We start from the raw sequence: 17,069 nt of genomic DNA, 5'->3' as shown, positions 1-17,069 counted from the left end.
TAGATAATACTTAGTCCTGCCTTGAGTGCAGAGGACTGGACTAGATGACCTTTTGAGGTTCCTTCCAGTCCTGTAATTCTATGGGAAATTACTATTTTGATGATATATGGAATTTCTAGTTCTAAGGTGGGAACCAAATATAAATAACTAATGGAATGCAATATATTTTGCAATGACAAAAATCAGACTCATCCATTTATATTTAGTATATTTTTCAGAGCATTGTGATAACCCATTGTACCACGTGATATTCAAATCTTTCTGAAGTTTCATAATCATTAAACAGAAAGGAATATTTTCCCAGAAGATGGCACTCTGTGTCCAGAAATATAGTGTCGTTATTTTATGGTTTAGAAGAAGGTACTTCCACGATGAATATGAATGTTTCTTCTTAAATCACAATACTAAACTTGACTGTGCTCCTTGCTTTTTTGCCTTTAGATGCCATTGTGTTATACAATTGATGTGAGAGGCAATACAACTGTTTTTTTATTTGCCTCACTTTTCATCACAAACTTGAATAATCATAGATTAGGCATGTTTAACATATCTTTTTTAAAGCAAGACATATGAGAATGAAATTACTTTGTGATTTAATTTCTACTTTTCATAAATTAAATAACTAGAAAAGAGGAGTGTTAAATTTTTGTGGGGAAGAAATTCAAGATTGTGCTAAAACATCTGAGACAAAAGTCTATGGTAGATTAAAAGTAAGGCTCTGTGTTTGTCATGGAGGTCACAGAAGTCACAGATTCCGTGACTTTCCGTGACTTCTGCGGCAGCACCGTGTGGCTGGCCTAGGAGCCGCCTGAGCAGCTCGGGCAGCCCCCAGGTCAGTCGCACTGCATGCTGCTGGGGCAGTCTCGGGACATCCTGCCCCCCAGCAGCAGGAGTTTGTGTGTGTGGGGGGGCTCAGGGTTTGGGGTTGGGGCCGCTGTTTACCTGCAGTGGGGGACTCCTCTCTCCTAGCTCCTCATGCTGCCTCTGCTGGCAGCCAGGCACTGCCCCCACAGCTCCCATTGACCGTGGTTCCCAGCCAATGGGAGCTGCAGAACTAGGGCTTGGGGCGGAGCAGAGGCAGCATGTGGAGCTAGGGAGTTGGGGTCGCAACTTCCCAGGAGCTGGGTAGGGGACTTGCCCCAGCCCCACCAACCCCCCCACACTCGTGTGCCCCATGGGCTGTGACTCCCCCCAGCACCTGCGCCCCCCTCCCCAGCACCCGTGGTACTTTCTCAGGCCGTGCCTCCCTCCCCAGCACCTGCGAAGCCCCCCTGGGGCCGTGACTCTCCCCCAAGCACCCGCGCCCCCCTCCCCAGAACCCACAGTGCCCCCCCAGGCCACACCCCCTCCCCTGCACTGTGGTGTCCCCCCGGCCCGTGACTCTCCCCCCAAGCACCCACACCCCTCTCTCCAGCACCAGTGGTGCTTCCCTAGGGCTGTGCCCAGCTCCCCAGCACCTGCAGCGCCCCCCTCCCCAGTTTTAGTCAGGGGTATTTTTAGTAAACGTCATGGACAGGTCATAGGCCTGTGAATTTTTGTTTATGTGACCTGTCCATGACGTTTACTAAAAATACCCATGACTAAAATGTAGTCTTAATTAAAAGTAATTTATAGGAACTACAGTTGTTGGCATATGATTATTGTAACAGGTCTCTTTATGTACACTTAGTTTAGCTGAACCACTATGTTTGTGATACAGTTTCTTTTCCTGCAAATGATCAAACAAGTGATACTGATGTTTTGAATGTGTAAGAACAATGGCATTCTCATTTATTCTTGATCATTCCCCGGAACTGTAGATAGGAAACCCATGTTGAAAATTGAAATGTTTATTTTTGTCTTACCTCTTTTTCACATATGAAAAGAATCTAAACATAACCAGGGAAGATCTCCCTTCTCACATTTGGCAACATTCAGTTTTCAATTGCAAGATCAATTGTACTCAGAAAAATTGCTGATGATTACATACTAAGAAAGGAAACCAAAGACTTTGTTCTTTGACAGTTTTATAGAGTGTACTTAAATATGCACTTTTAAATGCTGTCTTATAAAACCAATTATTAGCTGTGTCTGAATTTTGACAGCTCAGTTTATCTTTATATGGTTGAAAAGCATGAATAGTTATTTAATTCAGATTGTGTTCTGGTTTGATATAATTAAAGGTGCAAATAACAGAATGCCAAGTAATTTCAGGTATTTTTTGTTTTTGTTTTTTTGCTCATGTAAAGTATACTTCATTTACAGGGGAACATTATAATCAGGTATTAGGCATATGTGCTTTCTAACAAAATCAACTACATAACCAACTAAAAAAAGGAGGACTTGTGGCACCTTAGAGATCGTTTCTAAGGTGCCACAAGTCCTCCTTTTCTTTTTGCGGATACAGACTAACACGGCTGCTACTCTGAAACCTATAACCAACTAATTCGGTGTTTCATAGGTAGGTAGACTGCAAGTACTCAAATATCTGGTCAAAATAATTGCTAACTGGAATGGGATAATTTTAATGCTTTTTATTTAGATTTTTAATTTGCTTTTAAAGACTGGTATTTGGTGAGTATTATTTTGGCTTATACATTGACCATAAGACCTATTAAAAGATAGATCTTGATGCACAAGCAACTTCACATTCTTTGCAATTAGTATAACATTCATTAGAACTAACAAGTCTGCAAAACCTCTCATTTTCTTTCATTTATGGTAAATTAGATAACTCAGATAATTACAGTAGCTCTGCTAAGTATTTGAATTAATTTTGTTTGCTGAAATTCTGGATTAATTTAGAAAGGGCTCGATAAAATTCCTGACATGAATTATTTTATCTTCTATACAGAACAAAAATATAATAAGAAATTCAGTTCATGTTCAGCAGTGACTCTTGCTACACATTACAGAATGTGAAATAACCCTATAATATTTCTCTTTGTTTTATATTTTAAAAAGCAACAGCACCCTTTAATATTTAGTAATGGGTGATCAAGTCTGGTATTCTAACTCTGACATTTAACCATATTGACCCTTCATAGGTAGGAAAACACCTGCCACCCATAACTTCCCCATCTCAGTATTTCTGACAGAGTGTACGTAATGTTTTACACAAGGGATAAAAGGAATTCTGATCTATGCAGAAATCTATTGATGCTGTAAACCACGAGATTTGATTACCCTCTTAGAAAGGGTGTGATGGGATCCCCAGGGTGCAACCTGGACTGTGGAACCGCTGAATCCTCTGTCCCACCAGCCCGGGATATCCCTCTCACACTGTGATGCTGTTGTCAAGCTATGATAGGCACTGCACTTACACAGACATCCACAGGCAGGGACACACCCAACTGTGTTACCTGAATGCTCTCCGAGCCACTCATGAACCAACAATAGAGGCTCCAGCCAATCTTCCCAGCTCCCTAGCCTTGCAACCCAGAATTTTACTGTCTTGCACTGGCCAGAAGGCTGGCCAGTATAAGTTCAGTATCCAGTTCACCATTTACTCAATATGGAATGGACACACACTAGCCTTTGTAAACTGAGCTGAGATTTCCCAAGCACTTCAGCCAAAACGCACTGTTTTAGGTAAAATATAAAACAGATTTATTAACTATAGAAAGATGGATTATAAGTAGCAAGCATAGGGATCAAAGTTGGTTACTTAAAAAATAAAAATAAATTCGTTCTACAAACTAAATAAGATTTGAATCAAGCAGTGTCTTACCCTGACAGATGGTACAAGCAGGTTACAGATCCTCAATACATAGACTGGGACTCTTTTCCAGCATGGGACCACCCTTCTCCAGTTTAAAGTCTTTGTCCTTCAGACATTCTTCCAGGTGTTGCGTTGAAAGTGGAGAGAGGCCAAGTGATGATGTCATTTCCCCTCTTTTATATTCTCTTCCAGCTTGCTGGACAGATCTTTGCTGGGATGTGGGGATCAGGCAGTCCTCATTGGTCAAACAGTCTCTCTTGCATACTTGCTCTCTTTGAGACGTGTCTGGGATGGGAGCGTGGATTCCCTTTAATGGTCCATCAGCACATTTGGCTGGTACTTTGTTGCAAGTTTGGCTGTGAGCATCTCTCAACCTCACAACATATTTCAGTAACACACATAGCAATGCTTCATAACTTCACAAACAATGATAGTACATACAATCCAATAGGACAGTGTTTCCCAAACTTGGGACGCTGCTTGTTCAGGGAAAGCCCCTGCCAGGCCAGGCTGGACCAGTTTGTTTACCTGCCGCGTCCGCAGGTTCGGCCAATTGCAGCTCCCACTGGCTGCGGTTTGCCACCGCACGCCAATGGGGGCTGCAGGAAGTGGCGCGGGCCGAGGGACATACCGGCCGCCGCTTCCCGCAGCCCCCATTGGCCGGGCACAGCAATATTCAACAGATCAAGACTTTTAAAATGATACCTCACAAGATATACTTTGTACAAAACAAATAATCATATCACCAGGGTGAATATGGGGGTTCCAGGATGTGACTTTGTCTTACAGAGTGTCACAAAGTGTAATGATCTACGTTGTAGTTGATCATAAAATTATCCAGAGGCTTTCCTTAAAAAAATCTATCTAACGGCATCTGTTTGATTTTCTATGTTAGTGAATTATATAGGCTGACTACAGATTATGGGCCAGATCCCCAGCTGGTGTGAATATATGTAGCTGCATTGAAGTCAATGAAACTATGGAGCTGTAGATCAGTTTAGGACTGGATCCTATGTTTTGGATTGTATTTTCATATAATAATTGTGGATGATTGAAAAATTTACTTTAATACCTTCTATTAACCCACCTTCTTCAAAAAATCAGATATTAAAGAAGATTAACATAAAACACTTAGAATAAAATATGCACTAGATAATGCTATGGGTTAAAGCAAAATTTCAAACAAAATAGAGAGTACTTCAAAGGTAACTTTGTTCCAGATTTTTCTTTCCATGTCAGAGTGGCAAAGTACTCAGTATGACATCAACCTTTTTTGAGTGGAATAATTTCATTTTGTTTTTCAGGACAGACATGTTCTGACAGTGGTGATGATAGACAAGATGTTGGAAAAGCTAAAAAAGTGCAATGAATTGCTGGAACTAATTCTTAAGGGACTTAATGAATACTTAGAAAAGAAGCGCCTTTTCTTCCCCAGATTTTTTTTCTTATCTAACGATGAACTCCTTGAGATTCTTTCAGAGACCAAAGATCCTACACGGTACAGTAATATTTGATATATGTGTGAGGCTCCTAATACATGCATCTTAAGGGTATGATCCTGTAGCTGCTCCATTCATAGAGCTCTCATTTTATTCACTGAGACTTATGCATCTCAAGTAACTACAAGTTACTTGAGTTATCAAGGAAGAATCCAAACCAAAAGTGGTTACTTTTAAAATATGTATTAATTAAATTCAGTATGTTTTGCCAAACTTGTCATCCTGGTTGCACACTAGAGCAATTCAGTAAAGTGAGAGTCAAGGTAGAGACTGAAAGCTAAGTTAGAAAAAGAGCATAGAATTCCTGCTGTTACCTATGGAGGACTGAGCTTGATGTAGAGACTGGGAAACCTGTGATGATTCTAAGCATTGGTGTTTTGGGTACAGTTCACCCCAATGCAAAGGTTTGCAAGTGCCCTCTGAACAGCTTAAACTGTATATTCATAATGGATTTCATACTTTGTAGGTTTACTGCCTCGTTCATGGCCAGATTGTGAAATTCTCACTTATACTAAATAGTATCTTACTCCACAAGTAGTTCCACTGAAGTCAGTAAAAATACTTGTTAAGTAAGGTGATACTCAGTTGTGGGTGAGAGCATTGGAGTTTGGCACTCAGTGTGCAGTGAGTGCACCAGAAGACTGTTCACTGAACAGTGAGGATAAAAATGAATGTTGAACAACTGACTTACTCACTCAGAAGTGTACATACTATGCAGTGAATGAGACAGAGGACTTTGTGGGACCAAAAAAAAAAAAAAAAAGGGAAAGAAATATCCTATCATATAATGAAAGACTTTATTGTAATTTATATGCACAATAAAGCAGAGCAGAATTAAGGTTGCATCTAATCACTTCACTTGCAACTTGTTTGATTGCTTCACTTGCAGTGTTGTTTTAATGTATCTATTTGTATGGAATGTATAACTAAGTGAAAAAGGATTTTAGATCATATAGGAAGATTACCACTTACACCAGTTGTGCCTGAGCTTTAACAATGTTTGAATTGCTGAGGACCTGAACAATGTTTAATTTTTTTAAATTGCTCTTTAAAAACATTGTGTGTGTGTGTGTGTGTGTATGTAAATCTTTAAATGTACGTGTGTGTGTGTGTTTGTGTGTGTGTGTAACTTTTTGAACATTAGCAGATTAAAAATGTTTTTCTAAAGTAAACTCCTCAAAAATACCTTTAAGAAGTACATCCCTTTTTTCTTTTATAGTATTGGTGAAAAATAGTTTGGCTGAGCTTTAAAGTAAAGTTTGGTTATTTATGTAGTCTTAAATTCTGTATGTTTTGTTTTGTTTTCTGCAGGGTAAACCCTCACTTGAAAAAGTGTTTTGAAGGAATTGCAAGTGTAGAGTTTACTGAAGTTTTAGACATTACACATATAAAGAGTAGTGAAGGAGAGGTTGTGGAACTCATAGACACAATCTCAACGTCTAAAGCTAGAGGTCAAGTTGAAAAGTGGCTCGTTGAGTTGGAGACAGCTATGTTAAATTCTATCCACAAGGTAATAAAATATATTCTGTTTTATTCTGTGTACAATAAAACATGACAAAGCAGTCTGTACCATTACCGATACATTCCTGATGGAACAATCAAGCAAGGTAATCCAGTGTAGAAATGGCATTGTGTGTTACAAAGTTACACAAAATTGTACAAAATTACTATATTCACTTGGCCCCAATTCATGAAAGCACTTAGGAGTGTGCTTTGAAGTCAGTGGGACTTAACCATATTCTTACAGTTAAACATGTACTTAATTATGTACTTAAACATGTACTTTGCTGAAATATGGCATTTAAGCACAACATAGTGGCAATTTGTTTTGACCTGGACTGGTGGTTCTACCGGGAGTGCTCTGAAATACTGGTATGACATTTCCTGCCTCTAATTCCCAGACCTATAGATGCTAAGGGTATGTCTACATTGCAGTTAGACACCCGGGCCTGGCCCATGCCAGCTGAGGCAGGTTTGCAATGGCTTGGTCTCAGGGGTGTTTAATTGCGGTGTACACGTTTGGGGTTGGGCTCCCAGAGCCTGGGCTCCAGCCTGAGCCCAACATCTATATTGCAATTAAACAGCCCTGTGAGTCTGAGTCAGCTGACTCAGGCCAGCCATGGGTGTTTAACTGCAGTGTAGACACACCCTAAGTGTCTGGTGCTGGGCGATGCCGAACACTCTCAAATTCTTCAATCACCATGTTGCAGGACAGGGCCTTATTTGTAAAAGAATCTTAATAAAAGTATATGGTGAAGCTTTAAACAAGAATCTCTTCAATTCTGAAAGATTTTATAGTCTTAATTTTTCTTCTATTCATATTATGACTCTCTAAATATTGTAGGATAATACTGAGACTAGACAGGGTGATTAGTAAGCCACTTAGGATAGCTTGTACAACTTGTATTGGATAAAGATATTGTAAGTTATTAGCAGATTTTTTGTGCCTTAATTGTACGTATTGCTCTTTCTTTCATCCATACTTAATACTTCAGTGTCTGAATCTAGTTATTGTGAAAAGAGTCTTTCCAACAGTTAAAAATGAAGAGTAAAATGCTTTTTGATTCATTCAGAGACATCCAAAGTCTTAAAATAATGCAAACCCTGCTCAGATTTTGAATGAACAATTTCCATTCGGTTGTTCTGCTTTTTCATGTAAGAGGTGGAGAGGAAAGTGTCTTGGTTAAGACACTAGACTGGAAATCAGGAGATTCAGGTTCAATTAATTTCCTGTGTGACTTTGGTCATATGAGTCTTTCTGTGTCTCAGTTTCATCTGTAAAATGGTGATGATACATGATGGGATGTTCTGAAGGATTTATCATATTTAGATCAAATCACTGGTCCTTTTGGTCTGGTATTATAAGAACATAAGAATGGACATAATGGGTCCAAATAGCCCATTATCCTATCTTGCAACAGTGGCCAGTGCCAGATGCTTGCTTCAGAGAGAATGAACTGAACTGGGCAGTTATCGAGGGATCAGTCCCCTCTCATCCAGTCCCAGCTTCTGGCAGTGAAAGGTGTAGGGACACCCAGAGCGAGGGGTTGCACCCCTGACCATTTTGGCTAATAGCCACTGATGGATTTATCCTCCATGAACTTATCTAATTCTTTTTTTGAACCCAGTTATACTTTTGGCCTTCACAACATCCCCTGGCAACAAGTTCCACATGCTGACTATGCATTGTGTGAAGAAGTACTTCCTTATGTTTGTTATAAACCTGTTGCCTATAATTTCATTGGGTGACCCCCTGGTTGTGTACTTCTGGCGGTACCCAGTGCTTGATACTTCAGAGGAAGGCAAGATGAAACTTGCAAGTTGTTAGTGCACATAGCAAAGGGAGGTGAGGATTCCTTTTTTAAATATTCACAGCCATTCAGTGCATGCCCTAAAACATGAAATTTGATTCTTCCTATAATTATTTTGCTTGCATTTCTACTAATTTGTGTGGTCAGAATATTCTCCAACCTATTTAAGTGCAATCACATTAGTTGTCTCAGTGCTTCATGCTGCATTGAATTCCACAGGTTAATTATTATCCATGTAAATAGGTCTTTCCTTAATTCATTCTAAATTTACTATCCTTTAATTTTATTGAGCATTCCTTGTTCTTGAAGTAGGTCTGACTGAATCCCAATGAAGATTAAATCAGTGATCCCCAAACTTTTTCCATAGCACCCTCCCTTACCTGTAATGGAACCTATCCACGGCTGTGAGAGAGGCTGGATCTGTGGTCAGGAGCTTGGAGCAGAACCACATTTGGGAGCGGGGCCCTTGGTCGGGGCTGGGCCAAGGCAGGGGCCAGGGGCTGGGGCTGCAACTAGGTTGTGGCCAGGAGTGGGCCTGGGAGCTGAGGCAGGGGTCAGGGGCTGAGGCCGGTGCCCAAGCTGGGGCTGGGGCTGGGGCTGGATCAGAGCTGGGGGCAAAGCGGGGTGGATGGTGCTCCCTCCCTGTGCCCTGTGGGGGCTGGCCTGGGCCCCACCACATCCCCTCGAATGTTCCTAAGGGGGTGCACCCCACAGTTTGGGGACCACTGGATTAAATGGAGAGACTGACAAGTTTTCATTAAGGTCTTGTTAATTAGGAATACCTCAGTAAAGACCTATTTTACTCTTCTTTTTTCCAGGCTAGATAATCCTGGTCTTTGCTATCTCTCATCATATGCAAATTCTGTCACATCTCCAACCGTCTTTGTTGCCTTTCTCTGGATCTTATCAATTTTTGCTATATCTTTCTTAATGTGAGGTTTAAAATTGTTTAAAATTGCACATTGTATTCCCAGCTGCAGTCTTACTGGTTGCTACAGAGTAGTTTCACTTTATTATGGTGCTCTGAAACAGATACAATTAAAAATAGTTTTAATGTATATTAATATAGAGAATGTATTACTCTAAATGAAAAATGCTAGCCATATTCTGTTGCAGATGAAAAAAACTATATATGTGTATGAATGCAATACATTCATTTTTTATGGAGAGAGATTCCTCCTTGGAGGGTCATAAGTTTATCTGCTGTTTTTAGTGCTAAATGATACATTTGGATCTCAGGATTGGGTAACAGAAGCTTGACGATTCCCTATTAATTCTTGGCCAGATTCTTCCCCAAAACTGAGCAGCACTGATAGGGAAGCAGACTTTCAGCCCTGATCTCTCCATTCCAATAGAGCAGGGGAAATCGCTCACCTCTGTGGCACCATCCTGCCTACAACAGATCTATGGAGAGTTCTCAGCTGGGTCAGGAATCTGTTGTGGAAAGAATGGGGCTGGAAGTGTGGACATAGTCTGTAACTCTGAGGCCCCTCGAGAATCTAGTGTAAAGTCAAGGCAGCTGGTTCTATTAACTTTTCACTACTCTCCCTCTGGCCTAGGAATTTTCCTTTGAAGGGGGTTCCAGAGGCAACGCAAGCTAAGGATTCCTTGGCAGCACAACTCTAATGGATCCCTGCAGTATGAGCACCATAGAGAGGGTAGGGAAGGTTATAGAGTCAGCACAAAAGCCCAGAGGATAAGTGTGGATGAACCTAGCCACCTGTGGATTCCTGAGATTCACAGGATTTGGCTGCAAAACTTCTTCCAAATCTGCAAGATTGCACCTTCACCCAAAATGGAACACTTAAAGAAAAATTCCACAAGTAGGAACCTTGCAAAGTTTTCTTCTTCCAGATCCCTATCTTATGGATATGCAGAAGGTGTCAATTACTTCAGTGTATTTGTGGAAGTTTGTATACATTGTTTTTTGTGATTTTGTTATTGACTTCTCCATTTGTGTAGATGATATACAAGTAACTATTGTATAAGATGAAAACCTGTTTTGAATGGCTGCACCCCACTTGGGGGATCTTGGAAGATAGATAATGTAGATCAGAATATCTTAACAAACCTCATCATTGTCTCAGTGGAAGAACACTGAGTGTGCTGTCTCCTCAAATATATAGATTGTTCTACTTTTTGATTATGTGCATGTGTACACCTGGGCACAGGATCAATTCTTAATACGGGATCTTATTATTGTTTTTTAAACAATTCTGTTATTCACTTCTAATTCACAAAGATTTCAGTTTGGGGTGCAGTATATGCTTAGTATGATGGACACATCTGTGTTCCCAACTTTTGTCTGTTACAGTCAGCATTCACATGAGAGAGTAAGAACTGCAGAAGATTTAGGATAAAATTAGTAATTCTCACACTGACTTTTCATTGTATAATTTAAATATAGTCATCTCAGAATCCCATCTAGCCATTCTTTTGCTTTATATTATTTTGAAATTCTCTTTGGTATCAACACATGATTTTTTTAAGGAAACTTAAAACTGAAAGTTTTAGGTCAGTTTTTCACTTACATTTAAATCTGTTAGTGGCTTGTTGGGGTTCTTTGAATGTCGAGCTTGGTTTTTACATTGACTTGAGTTCATATATTTTATTTAGATGAGCTAAATGTTAAGCTTGTCAAATCTATGGGCCAAATTCTGCCATTGGTTATGTGTTTAGTTTCTATTGATGTCACTGGGACTTTTACAACTACAAAACTAATAACAGACTTTAGCTCAAATGCTTCATCATTTACCATTGCATTTGCTCTAGATCACTTGCAGAATGCTAAAAAATGTAAAGATTTAATCAGTAAAGGGCCTCAGCTTTGCTTGTAAGTTTTGTTGATGGGGGAAAAAGCTATTGGCCTTGACTGTGATCTCCAGTGCAGCTACGTTGGATTCCTCTTGTGTAAATTAGAGGAGAATCAGGACCATTATTCCATTATTAGAAAAGAAGCTGACAGAGATAAGTCCAACTGAACCTCAACTTTGAACGTCTTCATTTTTTAGAATCGGGCTTGGGACTAAAATGTCCAGGCACAAATACCCCTTCAATTTTAGTTCTGTGTTGGATCTAAAATTGAAGGGGGAGGGGGCTATTTTCAGTTTTAGTTTGCAGTAAGAGCTATTTTTGCGAGATGTTTGGTTCCTGGTGGCAAAATCCAATGAGACTATCTAATGAAATTCCCACTATTAGGATCTTGGAAATTTTGTTGAATCAGTTGATTGTTTTCTTGAGGTTTCCACCATCATGGGCTGAAATTTTTCGAGAATTCTTGTAAGATTAATGTTATGGAACTGACTTGGACCTGAATCTCTGATTTGGCTCTGACTCTCAACACTAAAGCCTATCCTAAACTAATTCAAGATCTGAATGCTGTCTGTGTGTCTCAACTCTACACTATGTTTCTCCCCCTATCCCCCATGACTAGGTGATTGCAGAAGCAATTGAAGCCTATCCAAGAACTCTACGTATTAACTGGGTGAGGGACTGGCCTGGACAGACAGTTCTTTGTGTATCCCAGATTTTCTGGACTTCGGAGGTACAAAAATCTATTAGAAATGGCCAACAGGTAAACATTTGTTAAAGCTTATAAGAACAATTTAAGTTACTCTCACATAAAACTGGAGTAATACAGTGGTGAATTGGGTCCATGTTGTATAAACCAGTTGAGTTCAGAAATATTTGGATAGATATCCATTTGAGGAGTAATTATTATGTTTTGGAATATCCACTTGAAAGGTGTACCTGAATTTTTACCCTGGGAGAATATGAAGGAAATATTTCTTCTCTACTATATGTAAAGATGCTTCAGAATTCAATCTATATTGGAATGGAGATTCTTCAACAACTGAACATATATCTCAGTGACATGTATGTGCCAGATATGTGCCATCAATAGCTATTAGCCAAGATGATCAGGGATGCAATCCCATGCTCAGGATGACCCTAAATCTCTGACTGCCAAAAGCTGGGAGTGGAAGACAGGAGTGGATCACTCCAAATTTGCCTGGTACTGTACACTCACCCCAAAGCTCTGGTTTAGGCCACTGTCAGTGACAGGATACTAGGCAAGTTGGACTATGGTCTAACCAAGTACGGCAGCTCTCATGTTCTCTATGTTCTAGATTCTCAGGTGGTGTAAATTGGCATAGTTTTATGATCTGGCATTACTTGTCTCTAATTTAAAGTGTTTAGTACTTGTTCAAGCTACGCGGTGGGACCAGCAAAGTGGATCTGAACTACCCTCAACTTTGGGAAAGTTTGGATCAGAACTTGTGACCTGGGTCCATTAGTGGGGGGAAGGTTGCTTAAGACATTGAACTAGGATTCAGTATATGTAATTTTGTTGACCAGCTCCTCTCCTCATACATCACTAATGGGTTAAAGACTCCCAACTGTGGAATTCAGAGGTGGTCTAATGTTTGTGTAGGCTCCAGAACAAAATCCCAACCTTCAGCTCAGGTCACCAGATTTTCTGACTCCAATGATGGAACAAGGTGGTGGCTCAATTTCTCCCAACCATTTTGATTTATAACTTTAATTTGTATTGATTTTTGTGCAATAACAACTTATTATCTTTCTTTCTTTTGCTTCCCTCCTGAATTGGGTATTTGGCAGGATGGTGGTTTCAACCACCTGGGTCCACCACTGTAGTGTCTTGTCTCCAGAATCCCTTGCTCCACTCAGTCATGGCAGACGACCCTGGCTTAACCAGGAAATCTTCAATGATCTAATACAAATAAAAATGAGTGGAAAAGTGGAAAGTAAGCCAAATTACAAAGGATGAATATAAACAAATAACACAAGTATGTAGAGACAAAATTAGAAAGGACAAGGCACAAAATGAGATCAAACTAGCTAGAGACATAAAGGCTAACAAGAAAACATTCTACAAATACATTAGAAGGAAGAGGAAGACCAAGGACAGGTAGGCAATTACTCAATGAGGGTGGAAAAATAATAACAGAAAATGTGGAAATGGCAGAGGTGCTTAATGACTTCTTTGTTTCGGTTTTTACCAAGAAGGGTGGTGGTGATTGGGCGTCGAACATAGTGAATGCCAATGAAAATGAGGTAGGATCAGAGGCTAAAATAGGGAAAGAACAAGTTAAAAATTACTTGGGCAAGTTAGATGTCTTCAGGTCACCAGGGTCTGATGAAATGCATCCTAGAATAATCAAGGAGCTGACTGAGGAGATATTGGAGCCATTAGTGATTATTTCTGAAAAGTCGTGGAAGACGTGAGAGATTCCAGAAAACTGGAAGAGGGCAAATATAGTGCCAATCTATAAAAAGGGAAATAAGGACAATCCGGGAAATTATGGACCAGTCAGCTTAACTTCTGTACCTGGAAAGATAATGGAACAAATAATTAAGCAATCAATTTGCAAATATCTAGACGATAATAAGGTGATAAGTAACAGTCAGCATGGATTTATCAAGAACAAATCATGTCAAACGAACCTGATAGCTTTCTTTGACAGGGTAAGAAGCCTTGTGGATGGCGGGGAAGCAGTAGACGTGGTATATCCTAACTTTAGTAAAGCTTTTGATACTGTCTCGCATGACCTTCTCATAAACAAACTAGGAAAATGCAACCTAGATGGAGCTACTATAAGATGGGTGCATAATTGGTTGGAAAACTGTTCCCAGAGAGTAGTTATCAGTGGTTCACAGTCATGCTGGAAGGGCATAATGAATGGGGTCCCGCAGGGATCAGTTCTGGGTCCAGTTCTGTTCAATATCTTCATCAATGATTAGGTAATGGCATAGAGAGTACACTTATAAAGTTTGCGGATGATACTAAGCTAGGAGGGACTGCAAGAGCTTTGGAGGATAGGATTAAAATTCAAAATGACTGGACAAACTGGAGAAATGATCTGAAGTAAATAGGATGAAATTCAATAAGGACAAACTCAAAATACTTCTCTTAGGAAGGAACAATCAGTTGCACACATAAAAATGGGAAATGACTGCCTAGGAAGGAGTACTGCGGAAAGGGATCTGGGGGTCATAGTGGACCACAAGGTAGATATGAGTCAACAGTATAACACTGTTGCAAAAAAAGTGAACGTCATTCTGGGATGTATTAGCAGGAGTGTTGTAAGCAAGACATGAGAAGTAATTCTTCTGCTCTACTCCGTGCTGATTAGGTCTTAACTAGAGAATTGTGTTCAGTTCTGGGCGACACATTTCAGGAAAAACGTGGACAAATAGGAAAAAATCCAGAGAAGAGCAACAAAAATGATTAAAGGTCTAGAAAACATGACCTATGAGGGAAGATTGAAAAAATTGGGTTCGTTCAGTCTGGAAAAGAGAAGACTGAGAGGGGACATGATAACAGTTTTCAAATACATAAAAGGTTGTTACAAGGAGGAGGGAGAAAATTGTTCTTCTTAACCTCTGAGGATAGGACAAGAAGCAATGGGCTTAAATTTCAGCAAGGAAGGCTTAGGTTGGACATTAGGAAAAACTTCCTAACTGCCAGGGTGGTTAAGCACTGCAATAAATTGCCTAGGGAAGTTGTGGAATCTCCATCATTGGAGATTTTTAAGAGCAGGTTAGACAAACACCTATCAGAGATGTTCTAGATAATACTTAGTCTTGCCATGAGTGCAGGGGACTGGACTAGATGACCTCTCGAGGTCCCTTCCAGTCCTATGATTCTATCCTACAAACACTGGGCTAAAGTTAAGCACTATTCCCTATATGAGGCAGCACTTACAGGCCCTAAAAAGGGCAAATTACACCCTATTGTTCACAGTTAACTGACCTTAGCACTGCCAGGACATGGAGCTCTGAGTTTGGCCAGCATGTTGGATTAATCTCCCATGTCCTGAGGAGCCACGACTCCTGTGCAGAAAAGCCCAATCAAGAGCCTCTGAACATTTCAGGAGAGAATTCTGAGGATAAGCATGACTCTATCCAGCCAGCTCAGGGGACAGGTCCTGCAATAGACTTGAGCTGGAGTGGTAAGACCCTCTGAAAGGATCCAAAATTCACTTCTATGACGTCCTAACTCAGGTTGCTATGTAATAGGAATTATTCCTATCTAGCTTTCAGTGCAAGGACCTTTCTCCACCTGGAAAAGAAGCTCAGATTCTGAAAGGTGGGAAAGGGTCCACTTTTCCACCCCTCCCTTGAACCACAGGCTGGCTCCATCTTAAAGCATAAGGAGCACTTTCAGGCAATCTGTGACCTGGATAGATGTATATGAAGATTCCATTACCCAGAAAGCTGCACTGTTGTGGGATTACAGAATGGTCGGAGAGAAATAATTTCCTGTGTTCAGAATGACTGGAGATGTATTAAGTAAAGCCTTGAGTGGTACTAGGTTGCAGTGAAAGCAGAATAGCAGTCCTTTGATCACTACTAATACCAAGGGTATCGAATTAGAAACGATTGCCATTGCAGAGTGAAACATCTGGAGCAGGAGTTTCCCATGGAACCTAGATAAAATTTCCTCCAAATGAACACATTCTCAACATGACAAAGGGAAAAATATAATTTGTATACAAGAGCTAACAATTCCTGTATAAGATCCTTAATTCTGATCCACCCTCCACACCCAGAATCTTCAGATATGGCTGGTAGTAGTCACAGCAACGCACAGGTCACAAGCTGTGCATCTAGACAACATGCCAATCAGTGTCCTGTCCAGAGAAACAGACCATTCATAACTAGACAGGATTCATAGCCACAAGTTCAAAATCAAGACGAGGTTGTGAACCCAATGCAGAGCATTGGTTGACCAGAGGTCAAACCAGGCATGGCCCTGGCCATAATTTTACCATCATGGTAAAATTTTGTAAAGTTCCAATACTTCATTTAATCAGTCATTTCATGACAGTGGTCATCCATAGCTAATTATCTGTAATGGGTGGATTGCTGGTGCTATATATCAGCATTATTCTCTGGGTGGGTTTCTCAGAAATGCTTCTGCAAAAATTCCGTCTGAGAACATGGAACCACGCTTGATGCAATGCAAGATTAAAAGTAGTTTTTAGATCACATCCGAATGCCCCTTTGTAGACCGGTAAGTACAAACATGCTGAAAGCCAACCCAATTTGCACTCTATACCAGCTCACTATTGAAGCAAGCCTTGCAGGATCGGAAGCATACTTGGAAGACAAATGTCAAAAATCTCAATGTCAAAAATACTTTAGCTGTCAAAGTGAACTATATCAGTGGCATGTCTGAACAGAACAAAACAAAAAACCAAAAGGAAACCCATAAATGTGGCCATATGAGATTGGACTTTGATCCTTCGAGTTCAATATCCTGTCTAGGACAGGGGACAGTACCAGCTGCATCAGAAGAAGATGCAAGAAACCACATAGTGGGCAATTATGTTGCTCACTTTGGATTTGCTAGACAGCAAAGGAACCCACATTTCATCTGCAGAAAAGACCAGACCTCTTCAAGGAGGGTACTCCTTCATCTGGACCAGGAACACCTACAGTTAACAGCATCAGTAGAGATGTGTAGTTCAGCAAGGATTCTCCATTAGCCTTTGATACATTTTGGTATCTAGAGAGACCTCAACCAGTAAA

The 17,069-nt window shown here is 40.3% G+C and overlaps 1 protein-coding gene across 1 annotated transcript in view; it reads left to right on the top strand.

The window, feature by feature from the left end:
• DNAH7 (dynein axonemal heavy chain 7) overlaps positions 1 to 17,069 on the top strand; it is a 270,571-nt gene that overhangs the window by 71,313 nt on the left and 182,189 nt on the right. The window contains exons 19-21 of the mRNA XM_084642935.1: positions 5,005 to 5,198; positions 6,511 to 6,709; positions 11,944 to 12,084. Coding sequence (XP_084499061.1) covers positions 5,005 to 5,198; positions 6,511 to 6,709; positions 11,944 to 12,084 — 534 coding nt within the window. The remainder of the gene's footprint in view (positions 1 to 5,004; positions 5,199 to 6,510; positions 6,710 to 11,943; positions 12,085 to 17,069) is intronic.

The sequence above is a fragment of the Lepidochelys olivacea genome, assembly GCF_965140295.1.
Source record: "Lepidochelys olivacea isolate rLepOli2 genome assembly, chromosome: 11".
NCBI lineage: Eukaryota > Metazoa > Chordata > Testudines > Cheloniidae > Lepidochelys > Lepidochelys olivacea.
This window is presented reverse-complemented; position numbering and strand designations above follow the sequence as displayed.